This window comes from Octodon degus, unplaced genomic scaffold (assembly GCF_000260255.1).
Source record: "Octodon degus isolate 3935 unplaced genomic scaffold, OctDeg1.0 scaffold00088, whole genome shotgun sequence".
In the NCBI taxonomy this organism is placed as follows: Eukaryota; Metazoa; Chordata; class Mammalia; order Rodentia; family Octodontidae; genus Octodon; species Octodon degus.
In genome coordinates this window covers 1,892,292-1,906,214 of record NW_004524664.1, presented here as the reverse complement: position 1 = coordinate 1,906,214, position 13,923 = coordinate 1,892,292, and the positions used below count along the sequence as shown (strand labels likewise).

The 13,923-nt window shown below is 38.0% G+C and overlaps 1 protein-coding gene across 6 annotated transcripts in view; it reads left to right on the top strand.

The window, feature by feature from the left end:
• Slc7a2 (solute carrier family 7 member 2) overlaps positions 1-13,923 on the top strand; it is a 71,462-nt gene that overhangs the window by 53,988 nt on the left and 3,551 nt on the right. For 5 of the 6 annotated variants that reach the window (XM_004637235.2, XM_023722012.1, XM_023722008.1 and 2 more), the window contains exons 4-10: positions 1,062-1,227; positions 2,959-3,092; positions 4,247-4,469; positions 6,354-6,493; positions 9,832-9,934; positions 11,671-11,876; positions 12,972-13,138. In XM_004637235.2, the coding sequence (XP_004637292.1) occupies positions 1,062-1,227; positions 2,959-3,092; positions 4,247-4,469; positions 6,354-6,493; positions 9,832-9,934; positions 11,671-11,876; positions 12,972-13,138 (1,139 nt within the window). Of the gene's footprint in view, positions 1-1,061; positions 1,228-2,958; positions 3,093-4,246; positions 4,470-6,353; positions 6,494-6,732; positions 6,870-9,831; positions 9,935-11,670; positions 11,877-12,971; positions 13,139-13,923 lie in introns of all 6 variants that reach the window. The other variant, XM_004637236.2, reaches the window with a different exon arrangement.

Below are 13,923 nucleotides of genomic sequence, written 5' to 3'. Positions count from 1 at the left end.
CTATAAATAAATGTTATAAATAACATGAACAGAATACCCAGATAGAAACAATGGGCAATGTGAATCAGGGTTGGATTCTCTGTAGAGTTTTTCAACAGTATAAGTCAAAAGCTTTGTAGAAAAGCATGTATACTTTTGTACACAATCAGCTTAGAGAGGGGCCGGGAAGATGGCTCAGTGGAATAAGTGCTTCCCTAACAATAAACTTACAGAAAGCTCTTGCAAGAAAAAAATTTAAAAGTGTAGAGAGAAATGTATAGAAAGGTGGTGATGTCAGTGCAGTTTATAATTATAAAAAATAAAAACCTAAGAGTGATCTAATTGTCTATAAATAAAGGATTAAAGTATGGTATCTCCTTAGAGTAGATCATGCAGCTGTCAAAAATGAGGTTATAGTTGGGCACAGCAGCATGTACCCATGATCCGAGCTACTTGAGAGGCTGAGAAAGGAGAACCCTGTGTTTGAGGCAGGTCTGGGAAAAATGCTAAGACTATTTTGTTTTTATTTTTTATGTGGAATGATGTTTGTTGACTTGGAAATGTATGTGTATGCTGAAGAATGCAGAATTCTGGAAGGAGGACCACAGTTGATTTTTGTTCTGTTCACACTTCTGTGTTTTCAACTTAGTTGTTTTTACAATCAGAGTATAAAATAAAGCCATTGAAATGAGAAGAGAGAATTTTTGGAGTAACAATTGAATTATTTTCTGTTCTTGTGCTCAGTAAATATATAGCAGACACATGATTAGGCATTTAAGAATGTTTCATAATCTTTTTAAATAAAGCATCTTATTAAAATTAAATATGACCTTATGTTTACTTCCGCTGGTTATAGCCACTTGTATACGTCTTAGTTATATATGTCTTAATGTGAAATCTCCTGCTTAGTGTGAAATTATTCTGCCCCAGAAAGCAAACCAGTTATGTTTAGAAGACATTGTTTCATATTTAGAAAACTGATCAGTAGAAATTCATTGAAGAAATGGATACATAGGAGTTAAATAAATGAATTTCCTTCAAAATACCATTGTCTTTGTATAATGCCTTTTCTTTCTCCATAGGTCTCCTGTCTTTTGGAGTAAAAGAGTCTGCATGGGTGAATAAATTCTTCACAGCTGTAAATATCTTAGTCCTTCTCTTTGTCATGGTTGCTGGGTTTGTGAAAGGAAATGTAGCTAACTGGAAAATCAGTGAAGACTTCCTCAAAAATGCATCAGCAAGTGCCAGGTAAAATATTTAGAGGTTTTCACCTTCTAAAATGTTACATTTTAGGGCTGGCCAGATTGCTCAGCAGATTAAAGCACCTGCTTAGGCAGATGTAGGGGCCAGGGTTTGATCCCTGGAGGTGGCGCCAGCCCCACCCCCGGGGCACACTGAGGCAGAGATTGAGATGGTGGCACCCACCTGTAATCCCAGCACTTGGGAGGCTGAAAACAGGAGACTCACTGTGAGTCCGGTCTGTGTGGTGGGACCCTATAGACCCTGTGCTAAATAAAAAAATAAAATTAAAAATTCATTCTTTCAGAATGTTAGTAATTTTTAGTCTTTGTTTTCTGGGGAATGTTATCAATTGTATAAGTAGAAATAAGATTACAAAAATATAAATTACATGAAGTAAAATAAATCTGTCTATATATCTGTCTGTCTCCCTCTCTCCCTCTGTCCCTCTGTCCCTCTGTCCCTCTGTCCCTCTCTCCCTCTGTCCCTCTGTCCCTCTGTCCCTCTCTCCCTCTGTCCCTCTCTCCCTCTCTCCATCTCCCTCTCTCCCTGTCTCCCTCTCCCTCTCCCTCTCTGATATCTTGTGGATTGAATCCAGGGCCTTGCGCCAGGCTAGTTAGTGCCTTCTCACTAGTTATATCCCTAGCCTATTTGAAATTTAAGACAAGGTCTTGCTAGGCTGCCCAGGCTACCCTTGAATTTGTGATCCTTCTGCCTCAGTCTCTTGCATAGATGAGATTACAGGTGTATGCCACCCACACCTTGCTTTGTTATTCTTCATATATGTAATTTGTAGTCATTCTGGTAAGAGAAAAAGTTAGAATCCTCTGGTTTTATACAATTTTAAACATACAGTATTCACCTTTGGTATTATTAATCAAGCATAGGAAACTTCGTTTCATTTTTCCACTTAGTGAATCCACTTCTTAATGAATTTTAAAGATGTATGGTCTGCTTTATTTTGTGAAGGTGAAGAATGGATCCTTATAGAAAAAAAGATGTCTTATTTTACTGCACATGTTTCATGTGGTATGGAGTCTCCATTCTCAAAGTCCAGCCTGCCTTTTTGTCGTAGACAGGGTGGTTCTGGGGGCTGTATGCATTTGCTGGTGATTAGCCCCTAGCTGGATGTGACTGTTATGGCTTGTGTCACAGTGTCCCCCCAAAGCCTCATATGGTCAGAGGTGGGGCTTTTTAGAGGTGACTGAACGTGACTGATTCAGGTGCAGTGCTAGGATTAAGGATGCAAGGATTAAGGGTGGGTGATTATTACATCAGTCCGCTGATTGGTTTGCACTACCTTCATCTTTGTGGCCTAGAATATAAAAGGGGCAGAAAAAGGTTGCTAAGGTCCTTGCTTGCTTGCCTTGCTACCTTCTATCCTCTGTGAACTGTTTCTCCACAGAGATGCCTGTGTGCCTTGCCACCCTGCCTTGGAGCCAGCTAGTTGTGGACTAAAACATCTACAAACAGACTGTGAGCCCAATAAACCTTTCTCCCTTTAACTTTGGGCCCCAAGTATTTTCCCTCAGCAATGAGAGAAAAGTAACTAAGGCAGTGACATAAGAGAGTTATTGTGAGTGTTCTGTCATGTTCTCTAAAGCAGGTTGAGATGATAAGGTTTCAGTTCTATATTCATTAGGTTCAAAGAGCTGAAGAACATGTAATTTGAGTCAAATTCCTAAAGGAATATGTTTCTATGAAAATGACTTTCCAATGTGTTTCTTCTCTTTCTTGTAGAGAATCGCCTTTTGAAAATGGAACAAGTATCTATGGGGCTGGAGGCTTTATGCCTTATGGCTTTGCAGGAACCTTGGCTGGTGCAGCAACTTGTTTTTATGCATTTGTGGGATTTGACTGCATTGCAACAACTGGTAAGAGCAGTGTCTCAGATCTACCACAGGAGGAGCCCTGGGTGGAAGCAGAGGGTCAAGGAAGACAGATGCTTTGGAGATGAGATGGGTGCTAGTTCCAGATCTATCTGTGACATCTTCTATATGTGATTTTTTAAAAATAAAACATTTGGTGAAACTCTCCAAGCCTTGATTCTGCATTGGTAGAATTGGAAGACAGTACAAAGATTACCAAGGTACACACATGAGAAAAACTTTACAAGCTGTGAGATACATTACATATGTAATTCATGATTATTATCCTTAAACTATGTGGATGTGCTATTACTTCCAAACGGTTATGTTCTTAAACTGTCTTTTCCTTTAGTGGACAAAATATGGTGTTATTTTCTCTTTATCTGGTACAACAAAGTTCTTATAACTGAATCACTCAAGGGCCAGAAAGATAGCTCAGTGGACTAAGCACCTGCTTAGGCAAGCGCAGGGACAGGGGTTCAATCCCCAGAACCACACGCCATGCTGGTCCTGCCCTGGATGCGCAGGTGTGGTGGTGTACCCCTGTAACCCCATTACTGGGAAGGCTGAAAACAGGAGAATCACTATGAGTCCAAGCTGTGTAGTGAGACCTTGTATCAAATACATTTTAAAAACCTAAAAAATAACTTGACTCATTCTCCAGGTGCTCTTTCTAGTTTCTTGTCATTTCATAGCCTTATAACTACTCATGTCTGAGGTCCTTCAAAGGTCAAATCTTACAAAAAGGTTATAGAGAATTCAGTTGCATATAAATGAAATAAGTTTATCTAAAGCCTTCATGTGTGTGAACCTACAAAATGTCACAGCAATTATTTAATTTATAAGGGTGGGTCTTTATCCATATGGATTGAGATTGCTGTCCCTAAACACTTAAGAGTGCTGATATATCATTTCTTTTCCTCGAAATGGGAATATTACTTATATGATTTCTCCTTCTGGAAATTGGCTTTTTATGTAATAGAAAAAGTACCTTAAAAAAGAGAGGGGAAATTTAATGTAAGATAAGTGGATCACACTAAGAAAACTGAAGTGACAAAAGCAGATTAGAATTATCATGGGAGAGAAAGAATTTGATGTGCATTAAGTTTGCCTAATAATAGCTTATTAAGCATGCACATTGTTTGTTTGTATTTCCTTAGGTGAAGAAGTCCGGAATCCCCAGAAAGCTATTCCTATTGGAATAGTGACTTCTTTGCTTGTCTGTTTTATGGCCTATTTTGGGGTCTCTGCAGCTTTGACACTTATGATGCCATACTATCTCCTTGATGAAAAAAGTCCCCTTCCGGTAGCATTTGAGTATGTTGGATGGGGTCCTGCCAAATATGTTGTTGCAGCGGGCTCCCTCTGTGCACTGTCAACAAGGTACATTCCGTTATCTTTGGAACGGGGACTGTTTGGGTTCCTGCAAAGTATAGTCAGTGTCTAAAACTGCTTTCGGATGTTCTAAAAATATCCTAACATGAGGAACATATTATGCAGCTATGTATTCATTGAATAGTTGACCCAGAATTGCTGTTAAAAATCTTGTGATTAAGAAGAAAACTTTGACCATCAGTTGAAAGAGAGTTTTTCAAGATATTGTTGGTCCAAGCTTCCATGTAAATACATATAGCATTGGTACGTGCATAAATACATGTCACACATATTCATGTATCTGTGTGTTGTAAAAGTTCAGGATGCTTACACTCGTATGGCTCTTCTGTCTTTGGTGTCACTTGAAGTGCTTCAGATAATCTGAAACTGCATGCAGACTTGACATTTTCTGTAGTCCTTGTAATAATAGTCTGTTGGCAGGCTGGCAGCACATGCCTATAATCCCTGCACTCACGAGACTGAGCTGGAAGGTCACCACAAGTTCAAGACCAACCTGGGCTACATAGTGAGTTCAAGGCCAGCCTGAACTACATAGCAAAACCCTGTCCTCAAAATGTAATAATGATAGTCTAAGTGGAAGCTATATGTCTTGTCATTGTAAAATACACATGTATACTGTAATATAATTTGTCAACCTAGCGCTTTTTTTTTCTCTCTCTCTCCAAAATAGCTTACATTTTCTGGAGAAAATAAGATTGGGTGACAATTAGGAGTTACCCCTGTAAGCCAGATTCCTCGCCATATACCTGTAATCTCAGCTGCTTAGGAAGCTTCAGCAGCGGAATCAATAGTTTCGGACCAGCCTAGGTCAGTTAGTGTGACCAGGTCTCAAGTGCTGAGGGAAGGCTGGAACGTAGCTCAGTGCTAGAAAGTTAGCCTGTGAGATCGTTAGCTAGGCCAAGGCTTATACCCCAGGACCACCAAAGACAAATGCCTTAACTGTGAAGCCCCAGGCCATCATGGTCTTAGAAGTGATGGACACAGATTCATCTGTGGCCAAGCTTAACTTGCCCTTATTAAAAGATAAAATGAAAATGAAATTGTTAAAAAGTACAGGCCTCCCCAAAGGCTGCTTCCGGGAACTGAGGCCAGCACTGTTACTGATCTGGACCTACAGTGGGGAGCTGGGCCACAGGCATCCCCAAAGTTTCAGATCCAAAGAATAAAATTTTTACTTGATTTCCCTTATATGTTATTTTTCACAATTAAGTCATATATGGATAGTGCAACCAATAAATAGAAGTAATTCAAAAGTATCTTAGGCAAAAATTGTCTTACTAAACTTCACTATTACTAATATTTAGTTTTGGCTACTTCTGTATATTCAATTTACAGTAAGTTTTTTTTTAACTTTTCTCTTCCTTGATTTTATTGTGCTGAGAATTACTAATTTGTTCAAAGATCAAGCTGTATAATTTTAAATGGTCATATATATCCTTAATTATGGAATAAAAGAGGAAACTGAACATGAGGTAAAATTAATCTCTTCTTTAATTGCATTTTAATTTAGAAATTTTATTTTTTGAATTATTGCCACTAAAAATGTTATGATGATATTGGTTTGATTTCTTGAAAAGTCTAATTACTTCATTTTAATTCAGTAATCACTATTGGCACTCACAAATGAGTTGCAGTATTGTTGTTAGACCGATAATTTGGTCAGGCAAATATTTGCAACAGAATAAAGAGTAGCATGACAGTCAGGATTGGCAGGTGCATTTTAAATGCCCAATTAATTATAGTGCATTTAAAAAGTAATGACTTCATAGTCACACTGTCATGCTAATTTTTATACAGTTGCTGAATTTCAATCTGGTTTGTAATCATGCATGAATGTGTTTGCCATACTGCATGTCTTTGCTTTTCATTCAGTCTTCTTGGATCCATTTTTCCAATGCCTCGTGTAATCTATGCTATGGCGGAGGATGGGTTGCTTTTCAAATGCCTAGCTCAAATCAATTCCAAAACGAAGACACCAATAATTGCTACTTTATCATCGGGTGCAGTGGCAGGTGAGAGAGCTGACTTTTCTTAAGAAAAGGGAAATCTTTTTCATCAAGGCCCTTGAAAAAAAAATAGAAAGTTAGGTGATTTTCTATTTTGGTTGTTAAGTTTTTTGTGCCTGTTTCCCATGTTGAATTTTTTTTTTTTTTATTCTGTACTTTAGTGTGTCCAGTCTGTACCTATATATTTACTGTTTAGAATAGTATTTATTTAACTCACATGTGGATTATGGATTTTTCTATTCTAGTCTTCTGGGCTCTATGTTTCCTTTACCCCGCATTCTGTTTGCCATGGCCCGGGATGGTTTACTGTTTAGATTTCTTGCCAGAGTGAGTAAGAGGCAGTCACCAGTTGCTGCCACGTTGACTGCAGGGGTCTTTGCTGGTAAGCTTTACAAACTTTGGACGGGAACATTTTGTACGCATGCATGGACTTACAAAGAATCTGCATGCTGTGCATGTAAGTTAAGAACAAAATCCTGGATAAATTAGTGTATGAGCACTGGGATTAACATGTGAAAATTGTGGTGGTGGTGCTGTACTGAAATTTATAATTAACTGATCCTTCGGGATGTTTTATTATTTCATTACTTTAATGATTTGGGCTTCTAACGAATGTGCAAAAATTCTAAAAGCTTTTCACTACTTATAATTAAAAGAATGAGCACATCAAATTCTACTTTTGATATGGAAAATTTTAATTGAAGAGTAATTCATGACTTGGTTTAGCAATATGAATTAATGACACTGGGATTTTTATTACTACATGTTTGGAGTACAAGCAGTATATACTTGTCTTGGGTAGTGAGTAAAACACTAGAAGTCATAGGTATAGGGAAAGATTTTCTAACTAGAACCACAATTGCACAAGAAGTAATACCAAGCATTAATAAATGGAATTACATTAAATTAAAAGTTTTCCATAAAGCAAAGAAATCAATTAGTAGAGAGAAGAGAAAACCTATAGAATGGGGGGAAATTTTTTTCCTAGCTGTTTCTCAGAAGACTAATATCTAGAATATATAAAGAACTCAAAAAAGACCACATAAAAGACTGACTCAAGGAATGGGCAAATCAAATGAACAAATACACACTCTACAATGAAAGGAGTACACATGCCCAACAAATACATAAAAAAATGTGCAACATCTCTGAGAATTTTAAAAAGACTAAACTTCATTCTCTTTTGATCAAGCGTGAGAAAGGCCAATGAAAGCTAATCGTTTGCCATTGTACTTACTGCTCTTAGGAGGGTGGGCGTCCCTGATTCCTGGGCATCTTGTTCTTCTAAGGCGAGCATCCTCCCAAAACCCCCTGGGGATCTAGTCCTTTTGGCAGTTTGAACACGCAGGTTACATGTCCAGAATCCAGATTGCCTACATTTTGACAGGTCTTAATATTCATGCAAAATGCCCTTGGTGAGATTGTTACAGCTGGAGAAATTTTCAGAGCTTCTGTAGGTTAAGAGAATAGCCTTAAAGGTACTGTTATAGGAAGGAAGAGAAGAATTTAGCAAGCTTTATAACTATATAAAACTTTGCAGTCTTGACATTAGGAATTCAAATCAAAATGATCGTTTTATTGAGGCTATGAAGTGTTGGAAAATTAGAGAATGCTAGTATCTCATTATATATGAAATGGATTGTTGTTCAGCATCAGAAAGTGTTTACCTCACCAGCTTTATTTTAGTAGCAAACAGTTTTTTTAATAGCTCTCACAATTTGAAAGGTCAGGTCATATATTTTATCAGGCTTCAATTTCTGTCCCCATAAAATGAAGACTGCTAGATGATCTAAAGCCCATTGTATGATTAAATTATGTTACTTTAAAGACAGTTTTTTTTTTTTTTTTCAGTACCGGAGATTGAACTCAGGACCGTGCGCTTATTCTACTGAGCTATCTCCCCAGGTCCATAAATATTTCTTGACAGGGATCACACATCTTATTTGATCCCTAAAACCCATTACTCCTTCCAGTAAAAATTTTTCCCAGTAATAACGCGATTTTTTATTCAGAATTTTAAAAATAATTTATCTTTCTTATTCCCTCAGGAAGAATGGAATTTAGCAGAATAAAATACTGACAATCATTAAAAGAAGATAGTTATAATAAAATGCTATTAATGCTCTAAATTAGTACAGTTTTGTTATTTTGTGCTCCTATACCTTATTACACTTATTTTTAACTTGGACCAGAAAGCTGATACAGATAAATAATCACTTTTTTCCTCTGTTGACTACCTCACTTGACTATCTGTGATCCTTTAAAAAGCATGCTAAAATTTTAATAATCTTATATGTTTATTAGCAGTGAAGAGTGCTATATATAATATATTAAAAGAGAAATCTCTAACATATGTCAGGCCAAGAATTCAATTCCCAGCACTACAAAAAAGAATTTTTAATAAGATGTGGTATTATCAAAGTAGTACACATAGAGGTGTTGGCTTACTTAGAACTCTGGGTCTATCTAGTGATTGTAACCTTACTAAATTAACCTTTCTACAAGATGGGGATATTCCCATTAGGCCAGACCATAGGAAACTGCCAGGGTTTTGGTTAAAAAAATAGTCAAATACACTTCATTTTATATATCTAAAATGAAATGTCCCACCTCAGAGGATCATTGTCTTGAAGATGAGATCAAAGATCTAAAATTTACATAGAGGTCTGCATACCACATAAATTGAATGTAAAGTTACCTACTTATTAAGATAGAGACTACTATAAGATACATTAAAATTTCAAGTTAATATTATACTTTACCTCCTAACTTTATTGGGATTTGGTATACAGAATCACAAGTTGATCTTTAACATTTAATCAGTCTACTTGGAAAGTGTAGTTTTAGTTTAATAAGAATAAAATTTAGTCTATATCAGAAATATAATTATAAATCATTATTTAATTTTGTCAAAAGTATTTTGAAGGTTTTGAATTTGTGGTATAACTTTTCATATGGCTGGAAATTAAAATGTTTTTTGACTTCTATAATGAAATTGTTAGAATTTTTTTATTTTAAAGAGCAAGCTGGCCTGTCTATTTTTTAGTAATATTTTTCTTCTGATGCATCAGAATGTGGTCTTCTGTCACCCATTGTTTTCACGTTGTTAGGACAGGTGTGTAGACCAAAGTAGATGTGTCTTCACTTCACAAGCTTTTCAAGTCTCACTAGTGGTTTCTGTGTCCTGAAGACATCTTATTAGATGAGAAATTTTTTTAATACTTTGCTTGGCTTACGATTAGTACTAAAACAAAATTGCCAGTCATTTGTCTCTGACATAAAAGTAAACTAACTTCATCAGGAGGCTGTTGGCCTTACCTTTCTCTACTTTCTTTTCTTAATAGCTGTGATGGCATTTCTTTTTGACCTGAAAGCCCTGGTGGACATGATGTCCATTGGCACACTGATGGCCTATTCCCTGGTTGCAGCCTGTGTGCTCATCCTCAGGTGAGTTACACTGACTCGGAAGGGGGTGCCAGATGGGACACGGACAGTAGACGATTGGGTGATGAGTTCAAGCCCAGCTCCAGCAACTTAAAATAATTTTTGAAAGTGTTGTTAATGTAGCTTATACAAAGGTCCTGGATTCAATCTCCAGTAATACAAAAATGAGAAACGAACAACCTATACATCCCAGTATGCTGAGATTTTATACTGAAGGTTTAATCAAAGAGGTTAAAAAAAAAAAAAAAAAAAAAAGTTCATAGAAAAGTTTTTGAGTGAAAAAGTAGCTCACATGAATAACAGTATGAGAATGGCCAGTAGAGTCTTTTATGGCCAATAAAATGATACTTAATAATATGAATAAATATTTCTGTTTCAAGGGCCAGGGAGATGGCTCAGTGGAATAAGCGCTTCCCTGTCAAGCGCAAGGACCTGAGTTCAATCTCCAGTTTCACAAAACAAAAAAAAAAAAAAATTTCTGTTTCAGAATACAAAGCTCTATATAACATCTGAATTTAATAATATAAATGTACATTAAGAATATATATATATATATATATAATGAATATACATGTATACCCAGATGAAATTGAACCAAAATGCATAATGATTAGTATCAGGTAGGGGTGTTATGGATAGTTTTAATTTAATTTTGCATATTTTTCTATAAACATATTTTTATATGGAAAAAATGTTACGTTCTGAAATAAGCAAAGGGTGCTCAGAAGGAGAATAGGCTACAGTGGGAAGACGGAGGCAGACACTAGGTGGTGAAGTAGGCTGATGTCTTGTCACAAGCTATGGAGAGAAAGAGTAAACTCATAAAGGAGAATACTGTACATAGTATGGGAGGTGGCTGAACAGCTAGATAAGCAGGACTTGGCTAAGGCAGAGGAGCTGGGTTGGAAAGTTGTGAGATGAGGATACAGAGACTGTGTGCTAGCTTTCTGTTGCTACAACGGTTTCTATTGCTGTAACAGGCCTGGAAAGGCCTGGAAAGGCTTGTTTTTGCTCATGGCCCCGTGGCCTGAGTCCGTGGTTGGCTGACTCCATTGCTTCCCGGCCTGTGGCAAGGCAGAAACCTCATGGCAGAGGAAAGCTGCTCGTTCTGTGGCGGACAAGCAGCAGCAGGCGCACCTGCACTGGCAAGTGCCTGGCAAGCGCCATCGTCCTCTTCCTCCTCCTGGGCCTCCAGCCTCACACAGCACCATGTCACCAGTTTGCTGTTGCACATGCCTGCCATCCTCACAGATGCACCTGAGTCTGTGCTGTACCAGTTTCATAGGTGCTTCCAAATCTAGTCAAGCTAGCAGCCTAGATTAACCATCACGAACTATGTGGTGGACCTTTTGAATATCAACCCAAGGAGACTGCATTATTCTCTAGCTCCTATTTAACTGGAGTTTCCCTGATGTGTATCCTTTGGACTTAGATGATTTCAGAAATAGCCATTGGATTGTCACAGTTGCCTCACTACAAATTTAACTTTTTTTTTTAATGTTTGCTCTATAACTTTCTAATGAAGTGGCCATTGGCAGAAGTTCATAGTCACTACAGATACTTTATTGAAAAGGCTTGTGGGCTGGCCCAGTGTAGCACAGGGCTGGAGTCATGAGAAGGATCACTTGACCACACACACTGAGACTTTGTAAGATGTCTCCCCTAGGTTCTTAGTGCTGGGTTCATTTGGGCCAAATGGCTGTTTGAGAATAAAGACACAAATATTTACTTGGGGATAGGTACCAGCCTGGTTTATGTTACGAGCAGCCCAAATATCCCCCTGAAAAGCAAGGCCTGGAATCTTGTACCAGTGCGGCCTCAAAGAGCGAGTCACAGATCACCATGCTACAAAGACATGGCTTCAGCCTGCAAGCCCTCTTCAGCCCCTCTGCTCTGCCTACGAGACAGTCAGCGTCTCTCGTGAGCTTTCTGGTGGGATTCCTGGGTAAGTCATCTTCACTGCATGCGTATTAAGGCCTAGCAGGGGTATGTAAGAAAGAGGACCTAAGGCCTCATGATATCCTAGAATGTGTTAGCTACCAGCTTGAGTCTGAAATTTCCATCTAGAGTCATTAGTAATTGAGTTCATGTTTATACTATCAAGACAAGTTTAACAGGGGATGGGGACAGGGATATAACTTGGCACAAGTGCCTATCTGGCAGGTGCAAGGTCCTGAGTTCAATCCTTAGTACTTGAAAAAAAGTTTAGCGTGATTTGACGATGGAAGAATAAGGAAGAAATTCTGTAAGGTAAGGGGCTCACAACTGGAACATTCTACTAGCTGTTAGGCCACCCTGTGTTAGAAAGCTTCAGGCCAGGAACACCTTCAGCAGTGGATGAGACCAGCAGGATGGGAAAGGAACATAGAAAATCCTTGTTTGCTCACTTACAGCTACCTAATTGTCTGTATTTCCAGTGACGTTTATTGAGCCTCATCTGTATACTAGGCATTCTGCTAGGAATTCGGGTTGTTGATAGGGATGGTGCTTGCTGTCACAGGGCTTTATGGTACAAGATTATTGGCGACAATCTAGGGAAGAGCAGGTTTTGCTGAGAGAAATTGGGAGATCTGATGCAGATGATGATCAGCAGTGGGATGATGTCTTTGTCTGAAACAGAAAAAAGATGCACACCATGTACTACTTGTGTGCCTTAGCAATCCATCTTTACGACAGTTTGAAACAGAGTTACTGTTGCTCATTTGTAAATAGAAAGATGTCCACCCCCAGCACATCCCATCAGTCCCTGGGACAGAGCCTGAGAATAGCAAATGAGAAACAAAGGCACCTGGCCAGAGAAAGTGGGATGGTAGCTCCAAGCGTAGGGACTGGTTTCTGAGACAATAAGGAATTGAATAGTGCTCCTCAACTCAGTGAAACTTACTACTTCTTTTCACAGTGAAAACTAAGAAAAGACACAAGGAAGACCCTGTATTTACCAAAGTAGATAGTTTTTGATGTATCAGACTAGACTACTAGAACTGGGGATCTAGGTGAAGCATGCGTGTTGACTCCGCTGTACATGCTTATCACCTTGCAGCATTTCTTGTGCTGGGCCTGAGTATTCTGACCACTTATGGAGTGCAAGCTATCTTGAGGCTGGAGGGCTGGAGCCTCGCCCTTCTTGTGCTGTTCCTTGTTTTCTCCATTGCTGTTGTTCTCACCATTTGGAAGCAGCCACAGAATCAGCAAAAAGTAGCCTTCATGGTAGGTATCATGAGGATTAGAGGTCCTAAATATTATCTGTACTTTTTGCATGTTTGTGAGATGTTTCAAAAAAAAAAAAAAAAACTTAACAAAGTTACTCCATGAGTATTTTTTAAAGAGAATACAAAAACAGTAAAAAGAAAAAAGCACTAGAAAGGATACAGAATTTTATTAAATAAAATTATAGGAATTCAACAATGGTTGTTTTATTGCATATTATTGTCTTCAAATTAGTTTCTCGGATTACCAGATATATAAGCATGCAAAACTGGTCCCAAAAAATTGAGAGGGAAAAAATTTAGGCATTAACTGTTCCTTTCAATAAAGTAGTAAAAGTCTGCAGTACAGTTACCCAAGCAATGCTGTGTATATACATATGTATTTTTCCCTTCCTTCTTTGTTTTCTCCTGTCCTTCATCCCAGTTGTTCCTTCCCTTTGAACAGATTCTTTCCCTTTCACAGTATTTCTTATACCTTTCAGATTTTATTTACTCTTTTGGGTTCTTGTAGTAGGGAGACAATACAATGTTTAAACCTGTGGGTCTGATTTATTACACTTATGAATATTATCTCTTGTTCATCCAGTTACCTATAAAAACCTCCAGTTCATTTTTTTTTTAAAGTTGAGCTAATGAGCATTTTTTTAGTGTGTTCTTTGTGTTTCAGTATTTTCTCCACATTGGCTGTCTCAAAAACTCCCTTTCTCAAAAACCATATAGTAGGGGCTGGGGAGATGGCTCAGTGGAATAAGTGCTTCCTTGGCAACTTCCCTGGAGTCCAATCCC